We start from the raw sequence: 26,313 nt of genomic DNA, 5'->3' as shown, positions 1-26,313 counted from the left end.
TTATAATAATAGCTTATGCTGTGTCTGTATGTTATTTTTTTCTGAAAACACGTTTTTGATTAGGTTGAATGTTTCAAACAACCTTATATCCCAACAATCGATTTTGAATATTATTTCTACTTTAACATTATATTTGTTTTCTGCCATTGTCTCAACGCACAATGGCTTTATCGTTTCTCTTCTATAAAACCAGTCATAAATACAATACTATTATTTATAATATAATATCTGAAATATTTTTAGGAAATAGCAATAGTTTTTCACAACAACTATCGTTCATACATATTTAATTTGTTAATTTATTTAAAAACTTTAAAGTTTAGACTTATTTTAAATATGAATTACATTCAAAAAAATATATATTATATCGTTAAAAATTATTATAAAAATGAATATCACACATAAAAATTATCTCAAAGGGATCAAGATATGTTTATAATAATTATATTTAACAATTTTTATAAAATATTGAGTGGTTATTATGAAGCATATATTTTCAATCGTTTAGTTTTTATATTTGAAATATCTCAAAGTTAAAAGAAATTACAATAAATATGATACACTTGTCGTTTCAAAGATGTAAAAATTATAATAGGTGCCATACTGTCTTCGCTGATTTCCAATCACAAAGATTTTTATTATGCTTTCATCATTCTATTTTTTATAAAATATTTTCTTTTTTAAAAGTTATAAGTGAATATTGACGTTCAACTTTAAATCTTGAACTGAGTACCTGTAATACCACCACATAGTAAATTAATACTCTTTATATTATTGGACAAATTTTTGTAGTGGATTATCGGCCATTTATTTTATGTGTTAGGTTTACGTATGAGTAGCAATGCACAATCGATAAATAAAATGAATTATTATTATTATAAGCGCTCGCAAATCATATTATATTTGATTAATATCTTGAAAATAAAATTAAACGTATATAATTTAAAAATCCAATAAAGCTCTATAGGTATTTTAAATATACTTTTTTGTTCTGGTATACTTTGTTTCATGCAATATAAATAATGTTGGTATACTATCTCATTTACATTATAGTTATTGAGAAATTCACCCAACGTTAAAAATGGATTTGTTTTTATTGATAATATATTACATTATAAAATAAACTAAAAAAGTCAAATCAAATAGTAAACGTTGAGAAATTAAAAAAAATGTTTAAATCCAAAACACCAAATAACTTATGTTAAAATTTCTTTAATACCGTAAATAATGATTTTATTTTCATTATTTATATTATAATGTAAATAAAAGTATTTTGATTTCTGTATAATTAACATTCTATTTCCACAACGGTTACACAATATAATGTAATATAATTGTTATATTATTATTACATAATATCAATAGTTATTTAAAAGTACTAATATTTGTATGCTATAACAATATTTTTTTATATTTATGGATAATATTAAAGTAGGTTATCCAAATACATAACAAAAATGTAATATTTAAACTAGGATATTATTACGGGACCTTAAAACAATTGATATTTAATCATAAAAATATAAGTAAAAATAAAAAGCTACTAATTTAGTTTTATAAAATTATATTATTGAATATTACCGTTATTATTTAATCAAGTTTTAGCGCTTTATTTAATTCATAAGAATATTAGATAAACATCGTATAAAAAATCTTTCTTATATTTAATTTTGTCGAGTTAGTTTATAATATTTTAATATTTTGAAGTGTTTTAATTTTATAAATGAAATTTAGGTGTTTTTTTTTGTAGAAGATTAAAAAATATTTTTAAATTAACATTAATTAAACACACATTTGAAATATAGTAAACAAGTTTTGTATCACAACAAAAAAAAATGCTAAGTTTAAGTTTTCAAATATATGTGCATGTACACTAAAATTATAACAGTACATGACTATATTGAAAAATAGTTAGCTTTTTAAATAGGTATATAGCATATATTATGTGTTACTTATTTATCAAATATTTAACATGTCTGACGTGCATTGATGTGTTGAGTAATGATTTTACCATGCCTCTGATGGAAACGTTTCATTTTAATAATTTAAATGTTTAAATTATTCATTGAATTTATCAAATTTATTTTATTATGTATAGTGATATATATATATTTTATGAGCAGCGATCAACTAAACATTATTTATATGTATTATATATTTATGTATTTTTTAATTATGTAAAAAATATACGGTTTACCTCGTTATCGTAATTGTCAATTATTAACATAAACATATTTAATATAAAAAATTTCCATTTTTATTTTTTGACAATAAAAAAAATAGAATTGTTCTATTGGAAAATTAATATATATATATATAAATACTAAATATGTATATAGAATATAGACTTGAGTATTATTTTATAAATGAAACGTTTTAATTATTAATATTAATTCCTGGGATTTTCTGACACTTACTCAAATTCACAAGTGCAACATGACCTAAATATCTGAAGGTCACTGGCAAACTTAAATTAAACCTGCTCAATTGTCAGCGGTCATAAACTTTCGAATTAACGAGATTATAATGGACACTGACGTCTGACAATATAACATACCACCTACTGTACTGACATACAGTCTCCATAAAGAACTAATATTTTTTTATTTATATTTTATGTCTCAAGGTATTCGTCAAACAACTTTTTAACTCGTTTATCGAAACTTCATAGATGTTTTCTGGTGTAACAAAAACAAACTTGACTATTTTATACATAAATATTATACACAATGATAACACCGAAAACCACAACAAAAGGTCAATTACATTTTCGTTTCTTTACGTTATGCTTATATTATTATATTCGCAAACACGCGTTTACACATTGAGTAAGATACAGATAAAGTTTATTTTTTTATATATTTTTTATCTGCTGATCTTGCATAGCGTTTCCCATGACGAATTAAATTCCCGTGTGTTTTCCCTTTACAAACTCCGTTAAATGTAAAATTCATTTATCTTAAACACAGTTGTTTGTATATTTTTCAACCAAATATTATAAAGGTAAACATTAAATCCTATTAAAATAAGTATTTTATTTTAGGTAACTAATAGAAGCCGTGTATAATAAAAATATAGTTTTTCGTGAACCAATAAATTGTAAGCTACTTTTTAAAATGCAAAAAAAGTATGTAATAATTCTATACTAAATTGCATAACCATGATTGTGCTAGACTTAACTATGTATCGCCTATATATATGCAAACATTGGCATTGTTTTTTATTAATATAAACAATATTATTATGGATATAATTTACTTTAAATTATATACACATTACTAATCACACATGTTTATGCACACCGTATATATTATATTGGATGACTATAGAATACTCATCGTTCATTCCAGTATTTCTGCCGTTTCCAAACGAATTGAGTTATCCGTAATATCAATAATATATGTATCTACTCAAATGTATTCAATTGACTTCTGGTTAAAGAGCCATTTAATTGAAGACAGTTTAGATGTAGCATCATGAAATGTTATGAGGTTAACGTGATGCAATATATATCGTACATAATATATTTTATGTTTTCAAAGTAAATCCATTCATTGGATTGGTCAATACATAACATTAAATAACCGAATTTCATCGGTTTATATGGGAATGTCGAGCATTGAGTATTTTCAATCATGTAGTGTAATAATATATTCAGAGTGATTTATCATGTACGCTAACCTGAATTTTATCTAATAATTATGCATGTATTATATTTTTGATTTTTGGAATTTTTAAGTATACTTGGACCCCATACTTAAAAATACTCGGATTTTTGTAACGTATAAAACCATTTCTGTAGCAATACAAACGTATTTTCTCAAATGAGAATATTATTTTTATACTGTAAACTGTTAAGCTGATGAGTTATTTAAATACTTCGGTATATCTTTTTTTGTTGCAATATATAATTTATACCCATGGGGCATAATAAGTATATGCAATAAAGGAAAAAATATATACATATTTTAATATTTGTTTACACACTATCATAATAATAAATAAATATTTACAGAATGGTTTAATGTGAGAAATCGTCCATTTATGACATGTTTACGGTTTGCTATGTTTTTAAGGTATGGACCAATTGTGCCTAATACAACATTTTCGCTTAGGGTCAGTATATCAATTGCACTCCTTATATTTTATTTTCTTTGTATTATATTTTTACCGATTGCACTTGTATAGCATATACTAAAATTCTTGAAATTTAAAACCTATGACGTATTGATCAATTGATTATTGGTTAAAGTGACTGAGTATAATATATTTTATAACAGTATTGGGAATTGTATGAAATGAATATTATAATGTAATATAACTGGTATTTAATTTTGAATAATTGTTGATCAAAAAATAACTTGTAAAATTATTTATTTACTTATATTATATTATGTATTAATACTCACAAAAAAGTAGGTTAGTTTTTTCATTTATTATATAATAAATATAAATAACTAATACTTTCAATATTTTCCTTAGGTGTTGTGAAATTTTTTGAGTACAACTGGTTTATCGACCCTAAAATGTTTAGAGCGCAATTAGTATATAAAAAAGTAATTTTAGGTATAATTGGTAAACTGCCTTTTATTACATTATTTTTGAGTTCTTAAAAGTAGAGGATAGTCACGGTACAACTTATTTTTAAGCCGTCTGAGTAAATTTCCAGCAAATTAAGAACTGATTGCGTATAATAGATTATTTTTGGAAGTAAGATGGTCGTGGAAGCGTTACTAATGAATTTTAGATTTTTTTATGAACTAATTTAATTTTTAGATCAGAATGAATAGTATTATGTATCTAAGTTAAATTGCTTTCAATAAGATAGTTTTTGAGTTATCAAACTAGATGAACTCGGGATTATTGCTTTATAAAATATATTTGCTATGGTATTTTATATGAATCATCTCGTACGAGAAATCAATTATATCGACAACGATTATTACGTCGACACGGATAAAGTGACTAGAATAATATGTCAGTCTTAAATATTTTCCTACTATTTTAATTTTAATTTAAATATGGTTATAGAAATTACCATTAAAATGATTAAACTGATTTTGTATTATCATAATATAATAATATAATAATTATTGTTTCATGATTCCGTATAACTTCTATAGTTTGTCAGTAATCCAATCGGGATAATTTCGTCACGTATATTATAATAATTAATGTAATGCAATTGATTTTTGTATTATTATTATTTATCACTTAATATTCATTATTGTGACATGTAATATATAAATTTGAATAAAAATAAATCATGTTGATATGTAACCTGTGTTGACATTCAAAAGGGTAGGTATTCAAAACTAATACACATTACATTCTACCGTCTATAACAACGTTCCTGGTTCATTCAAAGTAGTTATACCTGATTTCTACTTTGTTATTATACCTGTATAATAGTAATATAGTGTATTAATAACGTCACGATTGTGTGAACTCGCGCGACGTTCGATTATATTCAAATATCAGCAGTTGTATTGAAAACTGGGCGTAACATGCGCACATAACAACAACATTGGCCGAGGAAGCCATATTATTATCGCGTTAATATAATAGTAATAATAATAATAATATAGTCGCAATATGAATTCGCTTTTAGCAAATTGATCGGAAAACTCAATCTGCAATCGACGGGCGAATGCCGACCCGCAATTGACGGTTCCTCGACCCTTCGGACCGACTTTCTGCACATACACACACATACACGAACCGGGTGGTGACTCGTGCGTGTGCTTATATAATATACGCTTCCTCCTCGCGAATCCCGCTCGATTCACGTTATAATATATGTCGAGCAGAGGTGGATAAGCCAGCGTAATACCTACCTAGATCATAATACGGTCGTCGGGCCATATATATTTTAAGCCGCGATTCTCGTCCGCGGTCTCGGACCTCCTCGTAAACGTTGAAATTAATTCGTGGATTAATTATACCCCGGCCGTCTACTACTCCAGCGAATCATTCGACGTCTGCCCGGATATTGACGTGCCTATCAACCGGAAACGTAATTTATATCGGAGCAAAATTCCTAGAACCGTTTTCTTCTCCTCGTCGACCACCGACCCACCTTGTAACACCCTACATCAACCCTCCCCACCATGACCACCACCACAACCACCGTCACCGCCCACCATATCTACCGTTCCGGCGATCTCGAGCGCGCAATATTTGCATCCTACATTATAATATATACTGTATGCGCATGTATATATATGTATATATATATGCGTATGTGTGTGTATAGTGAAGTGTTAACATCGGGAATTCACGGAGTGTCATTATAATATCCGGTCGCAGAGTTAGTGTAAATTTCGAAACAACGACGGCGGCGCACTAGCGGTGTTTACAGCAATGGAGTGTACATGTGATTATTAAAATATTATATTTCGCGCCACGTGCACTAAACGAGTATGAAAATCTCGCACGAGTCTTTTTTTTTTATAATTTAATAAAATATTTTTTTATTGAATATTGAGCGGGTTCTGGATTTTATGATGCGATTATCTTAATAATATCTTTATAATTTCTCGCATGAAATAACACGTTTTATTTTTTTCATGACGACTTGTCATCATCTACCTTAAGACGATATTAAATTCTCTAAATTATTTTTATTATACCTTAATATAAAATAATTGAAATGATGTCCCACGCTATTCCGTGTTGTTTACTAAATAAAACGTTTTAAAAATGTTACTTCGGTTTATATATATACGTTATTACGAAGTTAAATATGTTAAGTATTATGTCAACAGCGATGATGAATATAATTTATTATCTAAAACGTAAAAATGAATTAAAAATAATAGTGTTTTTTGGATACGTTTTATTTTTACATTAATAGCAGTATCAATACGAGAAATTTGTTACAATATATATAGGCTCGTTAAATTTTATGTGTATGTGTGGAATTTCATAAAACATAATAATTTGCCTCTAAGAGCTATTATTATTATTTAATTTTTCAAAACGTTAATTTTTTTTCTTTGTGAAATAAAATATAGATAATAATTCATTGGCGTTATCGATAGACTCGGAATAATTTATTTATTACAGAATATGTACGTCGAATTAAAATTTCAAATAGTTCAAATTATAAACTATAATGCATACGGTACCAATTTAATAAATTATTCTATACCTACGCGGTAAGTTAATATTTTAAACGCAAATAAATATATTTTAATAACATAGTGTCTCTCTTTTGGCTACACCAGTAATATAGATTTACTCGGAAACGTTTTAATACCCAATGTTTATTTTTAACATCCCAAAACGTCAATTAAACTACCTTCTTTCTTATGCCGTCAGAACAAATTACTGTCTCCTCGTTGGAACACGCTAACAAGGCTTATGCACTGAACCATTTATAAAACTGACAAAAAGCTATAGGTACCAACCGAAGTTCGTACGACTTCTTGAATAATCAATAGCAGGTATAACTATATATTATATGTAATATTAAATATATATATATATATATATATATAAATTCCATGTTTACTTTTAATAACAATGTAAGTATATAATTCGTCAAAATGTAAAACAACAGAATTTTACTCAAAAACCCAGCGCAAAATTGTAAAATTAATAACAATGCACAGACTAGACGCGTTCGCATACCATCTGCAGCATTCGATTTGAAACACAATCGACCCGGAAAAAAGTGATCATAAAAAATAAATATGATTTTAAATAATAATATACAAAATAATTACAACAGCGTTGCACCATGTATATATTACGCGGTAGAATGGAAATAATTTACTTTAGAAAATATATCATAATAATATTATATAATATTCCTTCATTTTTTCACCGTTTTTACCGTGGTTTAAACAGATAAGTGTTATATGCTATTTAAATATTCAACGATCTACCGAGAGGGATTTGTTGTTCTACCGAATGTCGATTCGGAGAGTCTCAAAACAAACTATATGCGTATATACGTCCAAGTTTTCCTACGGTTGTAATGTTATTAATGACCGGCGTGCTGCATCGAATTAACTCGCTAAGTTATTGAATTTCGATCTCGTTGGCACACGGTCTTAATGGTGGTTATTATTATAGGTTGTGTAGCATGCATATATTATACATAGGTATTGGTACGCGGATGGCTATAGGAAAGCTGGGCCAAAATACCTTAAATTTACACGTTAAAAATGTACCCCTTCTGTGAAAGGTTAAATTCCTACCGCTGTTCGTTTTTAATTTGTGAAAACTAAATACCCGTAAACATACACACATAAATATGGGTTTTCGAGTTATTAACCGACAAGCATGTATTGATTTAGTAGGTAAGGTGAAAATTGTCAATAAATATTAAGGATTTGATGAGCGGTATGTGAGCCAACATTTTTAGAATAGTACTCTGCTATAGATTAAATAATTTAAGATATAATATGTTGTGGATTTGAAAATCAACAATCAACATAAGTCATAAGGATAAAAATAATAAAACAAATATAAATAATATTATTGTTTTGCATGAAACTTATGTATATAAAAAACAAAAATCTAAATACTGCTCAATGTGCTCAATACCTTAGAACCAACACAATTTCCATTTATATGTTACCTTAAGCATATTTTTTTATAAACTTTAGGAATATATTATATCGTCCTAAAAAAAAAATAATTATTAAATAATTATATACGCAATATTATTTTAACGTTTGCATTGGGACCGTTTCATCCTTCTGATGGTATTACACTTTTAAAATACTGTCATTGACAAAAGTTCTAAATGATCGAAACATATTTTACTAAATTATTATATTGTGATAATGTTAATTATGTATATGTATATGTATGTTGTTCATATACAGAAAATAATACATAATACTCTGATGTGTCGTATAAAACGGATCTTGTTCGCTCATATTTGATTCGAAAACCAAAATATAATTTTCATAACAATATGTGAACATTAGAATACGGGGTATAAGTATTTATTAGAAATGATAAATGAACTCTGTCAACAAAACATTTCCATCATTTACAACTGACGCAGTTTTTGAAAATTATTTTCGTTTAAAATGGAGTAAGTGGGACGTTTACAATATTATTTAGATGGTTTTTGGAGTCTACACGAAATATGTAAAATTTTCACGAAAAACTTATTGTGGATACTCGTATAAAAACTATATGTGGGTGTATTAAAAAAAAATTTAAATCATTAATTTTTCTTAAAATGATAAATATATATAATACCATTTTACGTATTTAATGTAATTTTTCAAAGTTAATATTTGATTATTATAAAAATAATCAAGTTTCTATGATTGTATTTAACAAAAAATATAATATATATGATATATACCTCATGAATTGTTATTACTGTTTTACAACTTCACATTTTATAAGCTGTAGTACTTTTTAGTTTTGCAAAATATGCTAATCATTATAATTCACGCGTAATTTATTTAATGTATTTTATTTTTTAATTGACATATAATATTTTTTGTTAATAGTGAATGCATGTTTTTCATTGACACACGATTATTAAACACGTATCATTTTCCTGATTCCAACAAATATAAATTTAACATTGATTCAAAGAAAAATATCATCCTAAATGCTTAATTAATGTAGGGCTTTTTATTCGATATACATTTAATTTTTTTTTTTTTTTAGTTTTAACTGTCAAATATTATTGAATTTATCGAATTTGTAGTACATCTGTTAATATGGTTTATATATTTACCATTTAATAAATATTTAGGTGTCAATCATACCTACCTATACACCTGCTTATTAATTATTTCATATATCGTTAACAGTTTTGACGCTCTGTTTTTAATACATTTAACATATTAATAATATAATATTGTGATATAATCATATTATATGGTGATAAATACAATTATTAGGAATTTTATCCATTAATTATATCAAGTACTGTATACACTGACTTTGTTTAGGCAACTATCAGTCTATCACCAAATTTAAAAAAATATTCAAGATTCTAATCATTATCAAAACTATATCGTTGTTGCTTATCATCATATTCAAAAATCTAATATACTTATTGGCACCATAAATATTTAAGTTAACGTTATTGTAGTGATAAGTTATAAGTGATAAATCATAAGTACTCTTATTATAAAAAAATACTAGATATTAAATATTTATATTATATTGTACAAAGAATATTTTTGTTTTAAATTTATTAATTTGAATTATTTTATTTAGTTTATATGGTTCTTAAAATAAATCTTGTTCTATATTTATAGATCTATCGTTTGTATAAAATAAAAATAATTTTTTTTTATTATAAAAATCAGTAGCATGAAATTTTGTAATAATTACGTCAATCAATGAATAATAATATGTTTGTTTTAGTTATTTTATTTTAAGTACGCATAGATAGTTAATGTATCATTAAATAACAAAGCGTTTGTAATGATTTCACTCGTTTTTCTTTATTTAATTTTTAAAACCATTCATAATACATATAATGATATAGTTGCTATAACTTATAACTGATTTATCTATTTAAATTTAAAAAAAATACAATTTACAAAGTTATAAAATAATGATGTAAAATTTAAATTTAAATAACAATATTATGTCTTTAAAAGTACTCGTATCAAAACAACTTCTGTGTATCAGATACCTAATACACAAATTCCTTTAAATTCATAATTCTCCTTAGTGTTTTTAGTACACCGTGTACTGATTAATGTGTCTAATAAAATATAAATATTAAATATTCAATTAGCAGTGCACCTAGGTACTTTGCGTGAACCCTAATTTATTCTGAAACACGCTGAATTTCTCACAATAAAGTTTAATAAAAATATAAATCATTTTTTGAATAAATAAATAATGATTTCATTTGATAAGTGAAAATAATTATCGTCATAGCCGAAAGTAATATATTTTTTATATAATTTTATTAACAATGTTTTGTGTTGGAAATAAGTATAAATTATTTTTGTAATTTTGTAATTAGAAATTTATTAACCAGATTTTCAATAGAGTAATACAGTTAATAGTTATGTACTAATATTATACAATACACATTTACGGTATAAATAAAAAAACACTTAAAGCTATCATGTTTTCTATAATGCCATTTTATAAACATACTGTTAAGTTTTAATTTTTATTATAATTCACAGAATATTATTAAATTTAATTATCTGAAAATAATTAAACGGTACAACAAACTTTAAGAATTTTAATAGAAACTCGTAAGTCTTTTTAATCTTAGTATTTTCCAGCTTTAAACTTTCTTTAGAATTTAGCGTAAAAGCATCATAAATGAAGACTGGGAACGATAAATATAGCTTAAAAATGCATAAAATTAATACTTAACTAAATAGATATAAAAATAAAATTTAATTGTATTTGTATATGTATATATATACAAAATATATAATATATTTATTATGGTATTATACAATACGATAAAAAAAAAATATTATTTTTGTTAAATCTTAGTCAAAACAAAAAAAAATAGTAATTTAAAATTGTCAAAAAAATATATAATAATCAGTTTGAAAAAAAATTAAGAAATGAACTGATTTTGTTTTAAATAAAATTAAGTTACATATTTTTTGATAGATAAATTAAAATACAAAATATATATAAGCTTATTATAACTTTGTTCAAAGTTCAATTATTTATATTGCATTTAATAAGCAATATAACTATAAATTAATCCATAAAACAACTTAAAACTTATTAATTTTATAACATAAAAAATATATGACAACTAATATAGATATATATATACATTTATTTAGATACTATTAATAATTATTTTTACTTTTACGAAACTTATCAGCTAACATTATGATAATTTTATCTGTTATTAATGTATAATGTATAATAATATAATATACGAGTTAATAACATGACATATTATAACGTTATATTATTATTGTGTTTTACAGAAAAAAAAAAATAATATTTACATAGTTAAAAATAAAACAAGTTAATATATAGCTATTTAATATATAAATATAATTTGAAAAAATTAAAAAATTAAAATTATATATTTTTTTACATAACATAAATTTATATTGTAATAATTGATTTTGTTTTGAAAAAAAAAATAAATTTATTACTAATATAAGTGTTAATAATGTTTATAGTAAAATCATTTATTTTTTCCGAATAAAATACTATTCAAATTTATATCGTTAGATTCAACATAGATGAGCGACTAATGTATTAGTTTTACAATTAAATATATTTTTTTATGTAATATATATTTTTAAAATTTGTAAAATCATCAGAAAAAATAAAAATTACATATCGTAAAATATGGAATATTTACTATGCAAAACAAGTTTTGGTTTAAATTAATTTTTTATTTTTGTTATAATACAAAAATTAATTACCCCGAAAACTTAAAATTTTTATTAAATATGTATATCACCATTCTTAAAAATAATTAAATAAATTGTTGTTCTTTTCAAATTGTGTACTTATTATTAAAATTTTTTACGTTTTTTGACTTTTATTCGAATTTTATATAATATAATAATTATTGTTTGTGAGCAAAAAGATTGATAATAATATAATATAAGGATCTCTTTATGTTATTTTTATATTTTCAAAGCAATATAAAAAAAGTATTAAAAATGTAGTAATTATTTTTTTTTTAAATATTTGAATTTCAAATGTTCATGAACTTGGTCAAAATCGTTTACATCAATTTTATCCATCATTTTATATTTAAAAACGTATTATATTTTATTTTAATGTGATACATTGAAGTTTTTTATAATATGTATTTCATAAATTTATTAAAAACATAAAAAAAATCAAGCGTAATCCACATGAATTGTTTATGAATGTTTTAATTTCAAATTTTAACGAAAATTAACCTTTCTCAATACGCCAGTCATATAATATACCTACAGCACAGCGACTTTTTATATTTTCCATTAATTATTTAATTATTTCCCATATAAATAATTCATTGAAATGCATTTCGGTTTTATAGAGAATAATTGAGTTTTTAAAATTATCAAATTATTTGAACCTATATCAATTATAAATTAAAGAAAACTGATATTGATTTTTTTCGTGTGTTGAATACTTTTACATTTTACCACTAAAAAGTTACAAAACTTTCTACAGTAAAACTTTGCCATTAGCATATGATTTATAAGTATAATATTTTATTACTAAAGTTAACTAAATTAAATGTGTACATTAGCTAAAAATTTTCGCCAATGAACTATAACAAAGCTAAATTCATCTTACGAAAAAAAATATTAAAAAAACACTAGTACAAAAATGTTTAGTCCATTTCTTTTGAACAGACACATCTTCTCTTGTTTCCGGAGGAAATAATGAAAAGTTGCTTTTATAGTAAAATAATGAAAAAAATTGAACCTTTTGGTCGCTGGGGGAATTTCGGACAAGGATGTGGTAAAAAAAAGGGGGGCTCATAAAATATTCGTCCTTCTTTCTTCTTTTCTACAGCCATTTCAAATCCATTAAGAGAATTCTACTCTCATTAAAGCGGCTTTTAAAAGCCTTTTTCTTCTTTTCATTTTTCTCTTTCACATTTTCCGGACTCAATTTAATGTTAATATAACATGCATTCGGCAGAAACATATAATTTAATAACTATTCCCAAACAGTTAGTAATCATATTGTTTATACATAACACATTTTGGTAGGTATAAATCGTTTTAGGTTCATTAGAGGTCCGATATATGAATTATTTACTGTTTTATATTAAGAAAATATAGCGTCATTATTTTTTAGATTCTAAAATTACCAAAATTAATTTTTGAAGAAGAATAAACGTATTATATTGAAAATAATATACGATTATTTTGTTCATACAAAAAAATAAATAAATTTGATATAAATCTTAAGTTTAAAAAAATATATATTTTAGTTTAGAATATCTTTTGATGAAAAAGTTTAAATTGTATTATATACAATTCTTAGTTGAATAATTAGATTTATAAAAATTGTCAGTATTTTCAGTACTATAACAAATATGAAGTAATATAACTAATAGCAGCTATAATAATATAAAGACAATTGATTATATATTTTGCATTTATTGATTTTGCTTTTATTTTTATAAATATTTGTCTTTCTTAAAATTTGATCAAAAAATTATTGGCAAAATACTACAAAGAAATTTTCCATAAAAATATTATTAAAAAAATGAAATAATATTATATAAATTAGTTCATATAAAACATCTAAAATAGTACAACTTTTTTTTTTTATATCTAATTTGGCTCTAACCTTTAATAAAGCCTGGTGCTGTGTAATTTTTGTCTTGAAATGGACATAAACGCATAATTTAGTTTAATTAAAGAGAGCATCCTAGAACGAGGTTATTGTAAATAATGTTCTTGTGTATATTTTGTGCCTATACAATACATAATGTACTTAAGTCCGTATAGATATAAAAATGTGTTGTGTTTTTGTTATTTTGTGGATTATATAATATAGTGAACACATAATTATTATAAAGTGTTTTAAATTTTTAAAATTATTTATTGTAAATTATTTAATTCTTTTTTGTTTTTTATATAAATACATTATTTAGTGTATTCTCTAAATGTATTTATTTTAATTATCACATTACACATTTTAATTTTGGATGAAACTCGAAAAAAAACATTTTTCCTATATTTATATATCTGTGTAACTCATTCTTGTGTATAAATCGATTTTTCATAAATACCATACCGTTTAAATTTTTTAATTATTTGAAGATAACATAATAACATAATATAAAAGCATTATATGAGTTATTATATTGAAAATGGGCGCACGTTTTCGAATTCCAAAGTACACAAAATATGTATTCATTTCAGATATTTTCAGCAACTGTTTATGTTTAGTCACGGTTAAAAATTACTATGTGACACAATGGCACAATATCTTACACTTTTACGAAACATATGTATATATTTTTATAAAGACAAATGTTTCGTAAATTTATGTTTATTATAATAAATCTGATAAAAGTAAATTGAAATTTAAGCTCCAAATATTATATGTATACATATTGAAATCAATACATTTTTATTTTACAACTTGATACTGTCAATCCATTTATATTATATATATATATATATATTATTTTATCAATGATGTGTGTGCTAGAAAGAAAGTGTATCAGACATCACTTAACAAAAAAAATCTTAGTAACTACATAACTTATGTATAACTTATTATTTTAAAATTTAAAATAATACTTTATATTAATAAACACGGGTAAGATATAAAATAATAATAATAATAATATGTGGCTTGGTGTGGCGCGATTGTACACTCAACTGCGGAAACGTTCTGAGTGTACGTGGCCGGTGCTGCTAGCTCCCGGATGGGTGACCACCCGGGATTTTAGTAACAAATTCTTGCCACACATACAAAAAAACGTGTTTCAACCTACCGTTCCTCCCCTCTACAAATGAATAAGCCATCCAATTGCCTTTGTTGTCGTGGATTAATTAATAATGAAAAATAATAATAATTTATTAGCCATATGTAGTTACAAAACAGTAATTTAAACAAAATTTTCGAGTACAATGGTGTAACTCACCACTGAGAAAATCTCTTGTTGCTGAAATTGGAGTACTGATATTCTAAGTAATTAAAATAGTATAATCATTAAACAATTAAGAATAATAATGAAAACATTAAAAGACAAAAGTATAACAATTAATATGAAAGACAAAAAATAAAAAAATATATATAAGCAAAAAAATCCAAAAAAATCAATAGATTGTTATTAAAATTGTATTGAAATTAATTAGATTCACATCATATACACTATGATTTAAATACTTGGTTTATGAATTTATTAGCAAAATGTTAACATGACTTTTGTATTGATTATAAAATTTACAATTTATGATAATACAACGGTGCTTTATTCAGTAGGTTAAGACCTACATGGGAAAATCATAGACTTGTTTTAATCGAGCGGGTGATAGGGATCTCTATATTTTATGTTATATATAACACATATATTACATATATATATATATATAGTCCAAATATTTCAATGTATTTTTGATCCAAAAATTCTTAGACCGGGAATGGAGTATAAATCGTACACATTGTAAACACTGTATAACATCAAAGACATTTCGTCCACTCAAATAATTCATGTCGGATTACACTCAAACAGTAGCTATGCGTCCTTTTTGATAATTCCAAAATCATTAAGCCACTTATACTTTCTTTACATTACCTTTTTTATGGTAACTATCCTACATTAAAGATGAATCTACATAGTTATATTTTTTGATGTTATTCGTTCTATTAAAATGTATAAATATTTAAAAAATAATTAAAATAGCTCGTATAAGTCGTATGTAGGTACTAGGTATATTATTATACATTGCATGCATTTTTCAATCCATTTAAATAAAGTCATACATACATTTAGTGTGTGTAATTTGTAAAAACATTAATTATTTTTTTTTAATAGATACATACGTTAGTAAATAAATTTATTGTATTTAAAATAAACCTATTTATCCTGTTTTTCAGTGATTCGTTTTTTATTCTGTCATTTATTATTGCTTATCAACTTTCCTTAAATTCATCATTTCCATTAGCCTTTAAGCTCTTTTTATTTTTTCATATTTAAATGGTTTTTCTATTCTTCGGAAAATTCTGTTCTTTAGCAATGAAGAAAAATTGAATCAATAGTTTTTCTTTGGATATGTCAACTAAAGCTAAAAAAAAATAATAATAATAACAAAAAGTATAAAAGCGTATCTTAATCTGAAGTTATTTAAAAATCAATAACTGATATTATTAATTTTTAATTTTTATTATCATATTTTAATAACTAAAAATTTATTGAATATTGATAAATGTTTTTTTTTAAGTTTAAAGGTGGGTATCGTTATTATTTTTAATTCCTATAAAGTACAATATATTATATTGGAATTAAAATATTATTTATAAAAATGTTTGGTTTAGTTTGAAAATATATTGATTTTAATTATAATTATCCATGCAAATGTATATTTTTTTATTTATGAGTATTATATTTATTGAATAAAGAAAACTTAAAATAAATAAGAATAAAAATACATAATTTTTGTAAAAGAAAACACAGCACCTGACTATATATATTTTTTTAAATTTAATGTATTCTAAAAGAATAAACTAAACTTCAAAAGTGTTCTATTAGATTTTTTAAAAACTCCAATGTTCTTTATAACTACATTTATCTAGAACTTTAACTGAGTTTGCTGCATAATAATGTGTGTATAAATGACAGATTTACAAAAATGTTTCAGCAAAGATGTATAAATGAATAAGGTTTTAAAGAACAGTTGGTATATTGTTGACATATATATATATTCTATTCTACGAAAAGTCTTTCATACTTATTTCTTTTTCTTTCTTTACCAAGTTAAAGAAAGTAAATATTTATGTATAATAAACTTGTTTATGTTTAATATACTGCGTGTTTATAATGCAATCACATAAATATTACCAAACATTGATAATATAGATGGACGCGTATTTACACAGTGTTTGTGTTTCGTCAAATTTATTATTTTTTGTCGATGCATTTAAAACAATAAAATATTAGTGTCGACTTATACATAAACAATAAAATATTTAACTTGTTATTAAATTATTAAAAAGCTTCTCATTCGTATGTATTTATAAGATTGGTAAAATAAAATGTACCTATAATATACTATATTTTATTTCATGAAAATTAAAAATAAACGATTCAAAAATATGTTGTGTGTATTTTATTATTGAATATGACATATATCATAAATAGTATTTTTATATTTACTTGTTGTTATAATTATAAATTATATGATTATAGTTTTGATGTGGAAAATGGAGCTGGTACTAGTCCTGGTAGATCACCGCTGGACGGTGGAGGCACATCCCCATCAGCTGGACTGGTTCTTCAAAATTTGCCACAGCGTCGGGAGTCATTCCTGTATAGGTCTGACTCAGATTTCGAAGTTTCGCCAAAGTCTATGTCCAGGAACTCGTCCATTGCCAGTGAAAGGTAAATATTAACTTGCTATATTTAATTTTTTTTTAGAGGACCACACATGACATTACGATATAAAATAAAATAATATAATGAATCGTCATTATATTTTGAAATACTTATTTTCTATAGACAAAATTATAGTAGTAAGTAACAAAAATGTTTTTTTTTTTTTGTATTTCACATGTAAACTCGTCAAATTTAAATAATATGAAGAGTAAATATTTAGGTCAAAATCACGAATTAAATACTTGCTTATCAAATTTATATATTATTTAGGTTTGATTTTTACTATTTCACCACCCAATATTTATATTAAAAACAACATTTCAAATGTAACTGGTTATAAAAACTTTAAACCAAAGCATTGTATTGTTTATGCAACTACGAAAATTGTATTATTTAAAATGTTTCTAAGTAATTATTCATTACTTAATTAAACCATAAATTTACAAGTGTGTTGACAACCTCAAGTACTTAAAATATACATATTTATTATTATTGCTTAAATCGAATACTTATACATTGACATTAAGATCTACCCAAATATGGAAATTACACAATGCTTGTGATAAAATTTGTTTAAGATATGTATATATTATAGTTTACTGAGATAACAACTAATAACAACGGACTAAATGAATGGTTTAAAAACTTTGATTATTTTTAATATAGGTACGTTACATTTTTATATAGAACGAAAATAAAATATTTTACACTTCGTGGTTTTCAACTAAAAACTTTTGATGTGTCAAAAAAAAAATCACGTTTGGTGTTTATTATTAGTTTTAAATAATGTATTTAATACTTTGACCATTAAAAGTAAACAACAAAAGTTCAATAGCATATTATTGATTACTATAGCTTTGAAAGTTTTTCCAACATTGACTTATATAAGTATTTTTACTATTATATTTTTATCTCGAAATTAATCTATTCAATTTTATTAATACCTTATTGATTGATGTTTAGTTATTATACGTTGTATACATAATTTTTATTGACAAAATTATTTTCACTCATTTATATGATATTATTGGTTTTAATGAAAAAAAAAATTCTACATTCGTAAAAGATAATTCGTTTATTTCTATATTAATGCATTTTATTATAAACAAACATAATACTTCAGTTACTTTCCACTCATACAATACAAATAAAAGAAAAAAACTTTATTAGAAACATATAATATAAAATATACATATTTTATATTTTTATTCATATTAAAGTAATTTTAATAATTTTAATAATTTTTTGTCTAACATAATATAATCAACTAGGCAAGTATCAAGAATTATATAGGAAACCATGCATATTTTGTGTAAAACTTAAAAAAAGTTTAAGTTAAATTAACTAAACAATGTAATCGTTAAATTATCTATCTTCCGATTAATGGATTTTTTTTAAATTCTTTACAAATTCGATAACACAATATGGTAACCACAATCCTAATGAATTCTGACAAATAAATACACATAATCTGTACACTAGATTGAATGTTTAATTTGCTACAAATAATACATTTTTTTCCCAGATGGACGAATATTATATGGGCACAAAATTAAATATTTAATATAAATATACAATTTTTTATAGAAAATAGAAAAAAACCACCTAAAAGCCATGACCTTATTGGGTTATTGATTCTCCGCCGAGTAGAAAAACGTTTTTCATTATTTTTGACATTTTAATAAACCTATAAAAACTAGGACATTCTACACGGTTATTTAATAGTATTATTAGTATTTCTTAAGCATAATATTATTATTTAAAAAAAAAAGTAATCGAACCATATTATGATATTATGATGGATCATTTACACCTATAGAATCTTAAGAATTAGTCAATTTAATTTATTTTTTACAATCATAAATCACAAAAGTTTAATTTATTATTGTAAAATTGGTATATATTAGATTTTTACCAAATTCTTTAATTCTTTTATACCTACCTATTTATTTATATAATTATATACATAATAATGTGTTATTTTTTTTTCTCAGTGGTAGTATATAATTCAAAACACATTCCAATTTAAGCAATTCCCATTGAATCATTTAATTTCACTGGTTTTTTTTTCCAAAATAGTAGAAGATTAAAGTTATTAATGTTACCACGATATTTTTTTATTTAATTATTTTTAGCACCACAATGCTATGATTTTAAAATGTTTACATTTAATTTAATTGAATTTCAAGCTGTGGTTCTGAATCATATATGATGACGTTAATACAATACACTTAATTAAATTATGCATTCACTAGCGCCTTATCAATTTTATACATACAGTTTATTTATTTTAAAATAATTGCAAAAAAATATTTTCTCATTCGAAAATTTAGTTCTTAAACTTAAATTATATATCTTTTAATTTGTATTAAGCACAAAATAATATTTTATTTTTTATTTTAAATTTTATCTACATAAATAATTTCACAGTTATTTAGACATAAAAATAAAATTAGAAATGATTTTTGCATTATACAAAATATGTATTATTATATTGTATGCAATAACTATATGTATTGTATATTTTGAATGTGTTTTTGTGAAGAAAAATATTAATTCAATACTTTATATACCTAATATATAACTATGTATGAGTTCACTATTAAATATCAATAGGCAATTGTATATTTTATAATAAATAATTCATGGGATTAAATTTTAATTAAATTGTTCAATTTAATTCACATACACCTATTACATTATTATTATACAATCGTTTTCAGATAAATTTATTAATTACGTGTTCTGATTACTGAAAATTATGTTATGACAATATTAGTTAACAGTAAATATTTTAATACTAATACATTAAATGTATTATTAAAATAATGAAATGTAGCTTTATATTTTTTGTCATCCAGAACTTAGGCTATTACGACTCTCAAGATAAAATTCCACTAAAACGACTAGATATAGTTAGCATAAACTTTGTTTAATTATTTTTTAATAAAAAATTGCCTTCTTGTTTAAATTATTTTTTTTTTTTATTGATACTAAATCATAGTCATATATTTGTATTCACAATACAATTATATTTTGCATAATTCATTATATAGATATTTTTTAAATATCGTCGATATCATTACAACTTAGCTACTAATTCCATTTTGATTAATTTTCAAATATTTGCATTTTTTTGTTATTTTATTTATGGAAATTATGGTATTATAAAATAAAAATACGTTTTGTGATTGGTCGGAAACAGTTAAGTTTATATTTTCTAAACCAATGAAAAATAATATTATTTATTTAACTCTAGATCAACGACATTGCTTTTAATTGTCACTTGTGGTCCTCTAAAAATACATATAATATATTATATAATATCACTGTAATGCCATCTATGAAATGGATTTGCTTAGCCAGTGGACACCATCTAGTGGGGCAGTAGAATACTAAACTTTGAGCATAATAGTATAACCAGATGGCATTGTTCGGCTGCGAAACCCGATCAATACCAATGCAAACGCTTTGTAGGTTTGATGTGCCGCCGGGCGTTTTCGCAATATTAAAAAAGAAAAACTGCAATCCTATGGCAGTAAGCTTACCGAGCACACACCTGGTCGACGTTTTGATTGAATAAAATATAACATTTTATATTATTATGACGCATCAATCGCACTTTTTTTTATAGTTATGCAACCGGTACTACACCACCTACGCTTTTTACCACACGGCCTTTACTCAGATATTATTAAAGAAAATGAGTAACTTGTGAAGTAAAAACAAAAATAAAAATCTGTTTTCATTCAATAACACAAAAGTCAATCAACTTTGTTGTAATAAGTTATTATACTGAAGTGTTGATGTATTATTAAACATCATTATAATATTGTGTTATGTTAAAAAAAAAAAAACAATTTACTTTTTTATTGTTATAGATACTTATGCATATTCTATCAAAAATCATTGTTACAAACAATTCAACTTTTAGTTAATTGTTTTGTGTTCATAATAATTAAAAATTTCTGTTGAAAGGACCTGAACAATAATGATTTAGATTTGATTATCGCTATATAAAATTATTTTTCAAACTCCTGAATTCACCATTTTATCATGAAAGGGTAGTAATTACCTAAAACTGATCACTTTTATATTATCATAAAATATGCTTGCATAGCGAAATACCAAGATTAATTGAATTAAAAAAAACCTTGAATTACTCTTTACATTTAAAAAAAAAATTACAAAATATTTATTTTTTTCTTGAGGATTAGAATTATAATTATAATTATTTATATTATTAATTAAAACAGAATAAGCTCTGAGCCTTATTTTCTATATAATCTGTTTATGGTAGATAAGTTTTAATAGATTTTCACATGCGGTGTTCATAATTTAATGTATTATATATTATATTAACATTTACATAGTTTAAGTTATACGAAAGTTTAAAAATAAAGGTTAAACATTTTATATTAGTATTAACTACACTAACTATGATTAAAAATAATGAGTAGATAATTCGTTGGATAAGTACGTATGTACTAATTTCAAAATATGCAAAGTCCCTTCATATAAATAAAAATCAAATGTTTTTATTCATATAACATATTTTACTTTAGTTAATTTATGTTATTTTAATGATAAATCTTTATTACGTATAAGTGTATAACTATCTAGAACATATTTAATTATTAGCATAGATCTCAAACATTATTTTAACATGTTTGATTAATTTTTATAGTATAACTAAATAGCTATAAGCATAATATATTAAATGTAGTTAATAATAAAGTTTTCGTCGTTTTACAAAAAAAAAAAAAAGTATATTTTTATAATTTATTTCATACAATTCATCATTTTTCAATATTATTGAACAATCAAACGTATTTAAATATTTGTAAAGTAAAACATATACATATTTAATTCTTTTCTATAGAACTTTTTGTATTGATTATTTCAAGTTATGTCTTTTCAATTGTTGTATATGCTTGAACTCATATAAATAAAAATACAATTTTCGTTGTCCAATTTAAATACATAATGATATAATAAATTATTTAGATGTTTATACCTAAGTTCTTAAGATTTATTGTTTAGCAGTTTACATGCAATAATTAACTATAAATATAATAGTGTTAATTGCTTTAAAAAACGATATTATTTTACCGTAATAAAGTACCTAGTAAATAATAGCAGACATATAATATTGAGAGAAGTAAAATAATTATTTGTATAATATATACATTCATTGAATTTATCCAAGGTACAAATTTGTATTTTGACTTTGATATTAAAATATATTAAACAGATAAGACTATTAATATTTGGCTAATTCTCGATTGATTTCATACACATAAAATACAAAATACGGTTCGTGGTTTGTAAAGAATAATTAATATTCAACCATGTATGCTATATGAACGACAATTAAGCGACTAAGTACGTACAAAACCACGAGGTCCAACTTATATTATAATACTTATCCTTTTAGAACGTCCTGATTAGTGAACTAAAATAACATAGTTTAGGATTTTCAATCCAGATTTGAAATAAATGCTGCCAAAATCAATTTATAGTTTTAAACATTTCTTTTTTAACTAAAAATCATAATAATTAATAGAACAATAAATTTCATAAAACCGCTTATTTACCATGAATTTATTTACTTTTCATATCGAGATTGGTTTAAAATGTTTGTAATATATTTACCAAATCTATTCGGAATAAACATTTCTCATATCAATCATTAATTATTACAGAAAAAAGCATTTACATATTTTTACAGTTTTCAATATTTTTCAATACTGAATACATTTTACTTATCACATATAATATAATAAATTATTGAAATATGACATTTTCTTTAACTTTCCGTAAGTCAAAAATATCATTTTCTTAAAACAGTTTAAACTGAATAATAATGCCCATCAATAATGGTTACAATAAGTTTGTAAATACAACTAAGTGCCTATAAAATATTCAAATATATTGAAAAGATATATAATTAAAATAATAAGTGTTTAGTATCATTAAATATATCAACTAAAATTAAAATTAAAACAGAACAATTAATTTAAATTAAATAAATATTTTTTTTTAGTTTGACTAAAATAAATGTATTAATTTGTATACCTACTTAACATAATAATATTACTATAAGAATAAAATATTTATAAGTATATAACATAGTTAATAACAATAATAATACAATTAACTAAATAATACGTATATTTTAATGCACATATAATCTAAAATTCAAAAATAACCTTTTAAGCGATTTATGAAAAATATATTCTAGTTTAAAAAATTAACATTTAATTAATCAGCTTTATCTCCTAATCAAACTTCATTTTTTTTTTTCAAATAAATATTTAATTTATATACTGTATTGGATTGTTCTTGAACTAACTTATACAAATAAATAATGATAGGTCAATTTTTTTCCATCAAGATAAACTATTAATAAATTGATAGCATGCTAGTATAATAATTGGAGCATAGCTCGTGATAGGAGAGACGAGGACTATACACGTCACTAAAAGACCCGGGTGGTCACCCAGCTGAGTGCTATATAGTGACGTTTGGCGTGGCTTTATACAATGACGCAGTATACTCGTCATGGACGTAACTATATACTTTTATATACTTTCATGTACTTTTATATATTGTATATAACTCCCTCGTAATGTGAAAACTTCAAAATACAATAATAATGTGATTAAATTATTTACATGGACAAAAAGAACCTCGTATAAGATTCAAACTTTCGAATTCAAATTTGTTTTAACAATATTATATAGAGTACAACCATAACCATAGTCAGTTGTTTGCTCTACCTCTACGTGAATCGCCGAACTCGTTAACATCAAAATACAGCATTTTATTCAAAAATTGTTTAGAGTACTATAATAATAACATTTAAGTGTATCTATTTGCAACACTTTTCAATAGTGCGATTCTTTGCGCAAACACATCAACGTGAACGTATGCAATTGATGGTGCGATGGTGGTATTTGTACGCGGTCGATTGTCATTTTCGTCATCACCCACCATTATTTAAGTCACATTATAAGAACTCGAAATAAAAACCTAGTGGTCTGAGATTTTATTAATTACTATGATTATTAGTATTATTGTTTTTATTTATAAGGGTTTGTCAAGAGTTTTCCAACAAAATGTATTGTAGATAGGACGTGTAAGTACACCCACGGGCCTACAATAAAATAAAAAAGATTTTTGCGCGTATTTAAACAAAACTAGGCCGTGTGTGAATTGTAGTTTCTTCTCCTACCCACACAACCAACCCTCACATCACTTTCAGGAATACTTCACCGAGTACGTACGTTCCTGGTAGTGAGCGTGAGTGGCGAAGGTGGGTTACACATCCAGCTAGGTCCCCGGCGGTATAGTCAATACACGAGATAGTTGGCTACTAAATAAAATACGTCACGCCTCCGGTGTCAAACCCGCTCACGACCTCAAACTGACCTACCCATGTCTCACTTTATCCATTACATATTATGAAAAAAGTCAGTTTTTGCTGCTGTTAGACAAAAACATATTACCAATGTTTTTATATTCCATTTTTACAGATTGAAAGAGACTGAAGCCATTTTGGAAAGATCAACGTATGTACATAATATATTATACACAGCATAATTACTATAAATGCTAGTAGTAGAAGTAGTAGTAGCAGTAGTATTAATATCAATAGTAATAGTAAGTAGTATTAGTAATAATAATTTATCTCGTATATTTTAGTTTATATGGTGTATATGTAAAACAATTTCCGTACAGAATCGGGACATTTCAGCATTTTTTTTTGTATTTTACATTTTACATTTTATGGTATTATATTTTATATAATTTAGTTTACTATGAATATTATACTTTAACTTATCAGGTTAATAATTAAGTTAATTTGTTTATTGGTTGGTCGATTACTAAAAATTATGTCTTATATAATACTATTATAGTGTAGTTGCGCACTTGTTCGTCATGTTGTAAAATCATTATTCTTCTACATGGAGTAAGATTTTAAAAGAATCTTTTTGTGTCGAATTGAAAATGCAACAAAAATACTAATATAAATCATCAATAATTATTATAATAATGTTGTCCCCTTTAAATAAAGCATATTCGAGTACAACTAAGTATTGTACATATATATTAAAATTGGAAAAAGGTACTCGATATATTTTTGAAATTTTTACTCTAATATGACTACTCGTATATTATCATAGTGCAGAATTTGATACTTTGATATTATTATACATTATGTATTAGTATTATGTCCCACATCGCGCTAACAATATTGGATCTACACAATTAATTCATTATTTTTCCATTAAATACACACACCA

General features: G+C 23.9%; 1 protein-coding gene across 9 annotated transcripts in view; it reads left to right on the top strand.

Moving 5' to 3' along the window:
• The window catches only part of LOC113554952 (cAMP-specific 3',5'-cyclic phosphodiesterase), a 612,877-nt gene that overhangs the window by 505,156 nt on the left and 81,408 nt on the right, over positions 1-26,313 (top strand). For 8 of the 9 annotated variants that reach the window (XM_026959110.1, XM_026959115.1, XM_026959108.1 and 5 more), the window contains 2 exons: positions 17,819-18,010; positions 25,543-25,578. In XM_026959110.1, the coding sequence (XP_026814911.1) occupies positions 17,819-18,010; positions 25,543-25,578 (228 nt within the window). The remainder of the gene's footprint in view (positions 1-17,818; positions 18,011-25,542; positions 25,579-26,313) is intronic. The other variant, XM_026959107.1, reaches the window with a different exon arrangement.

Source organism: Rhopalosiphum maidis, chromosome 2, assembly GCF_003676215.2.
Source record: "Rhopalosiphum maidis isolate BTI-1 chromosome 2, ASM367621v3, whole genome shotgun sequence".
NCBI classification, from domain to species: Eukaryota; Metazoa; Arthropoda; class Insecta; order Hemiptera; family Aphididae; genus Rhopalosiphum; species Rhopalosiphum maidis.
Note: the sequence above shows the minus strand (reverse complement) of the source record. Positions and strands in the feature narration are given on the sequence as shown.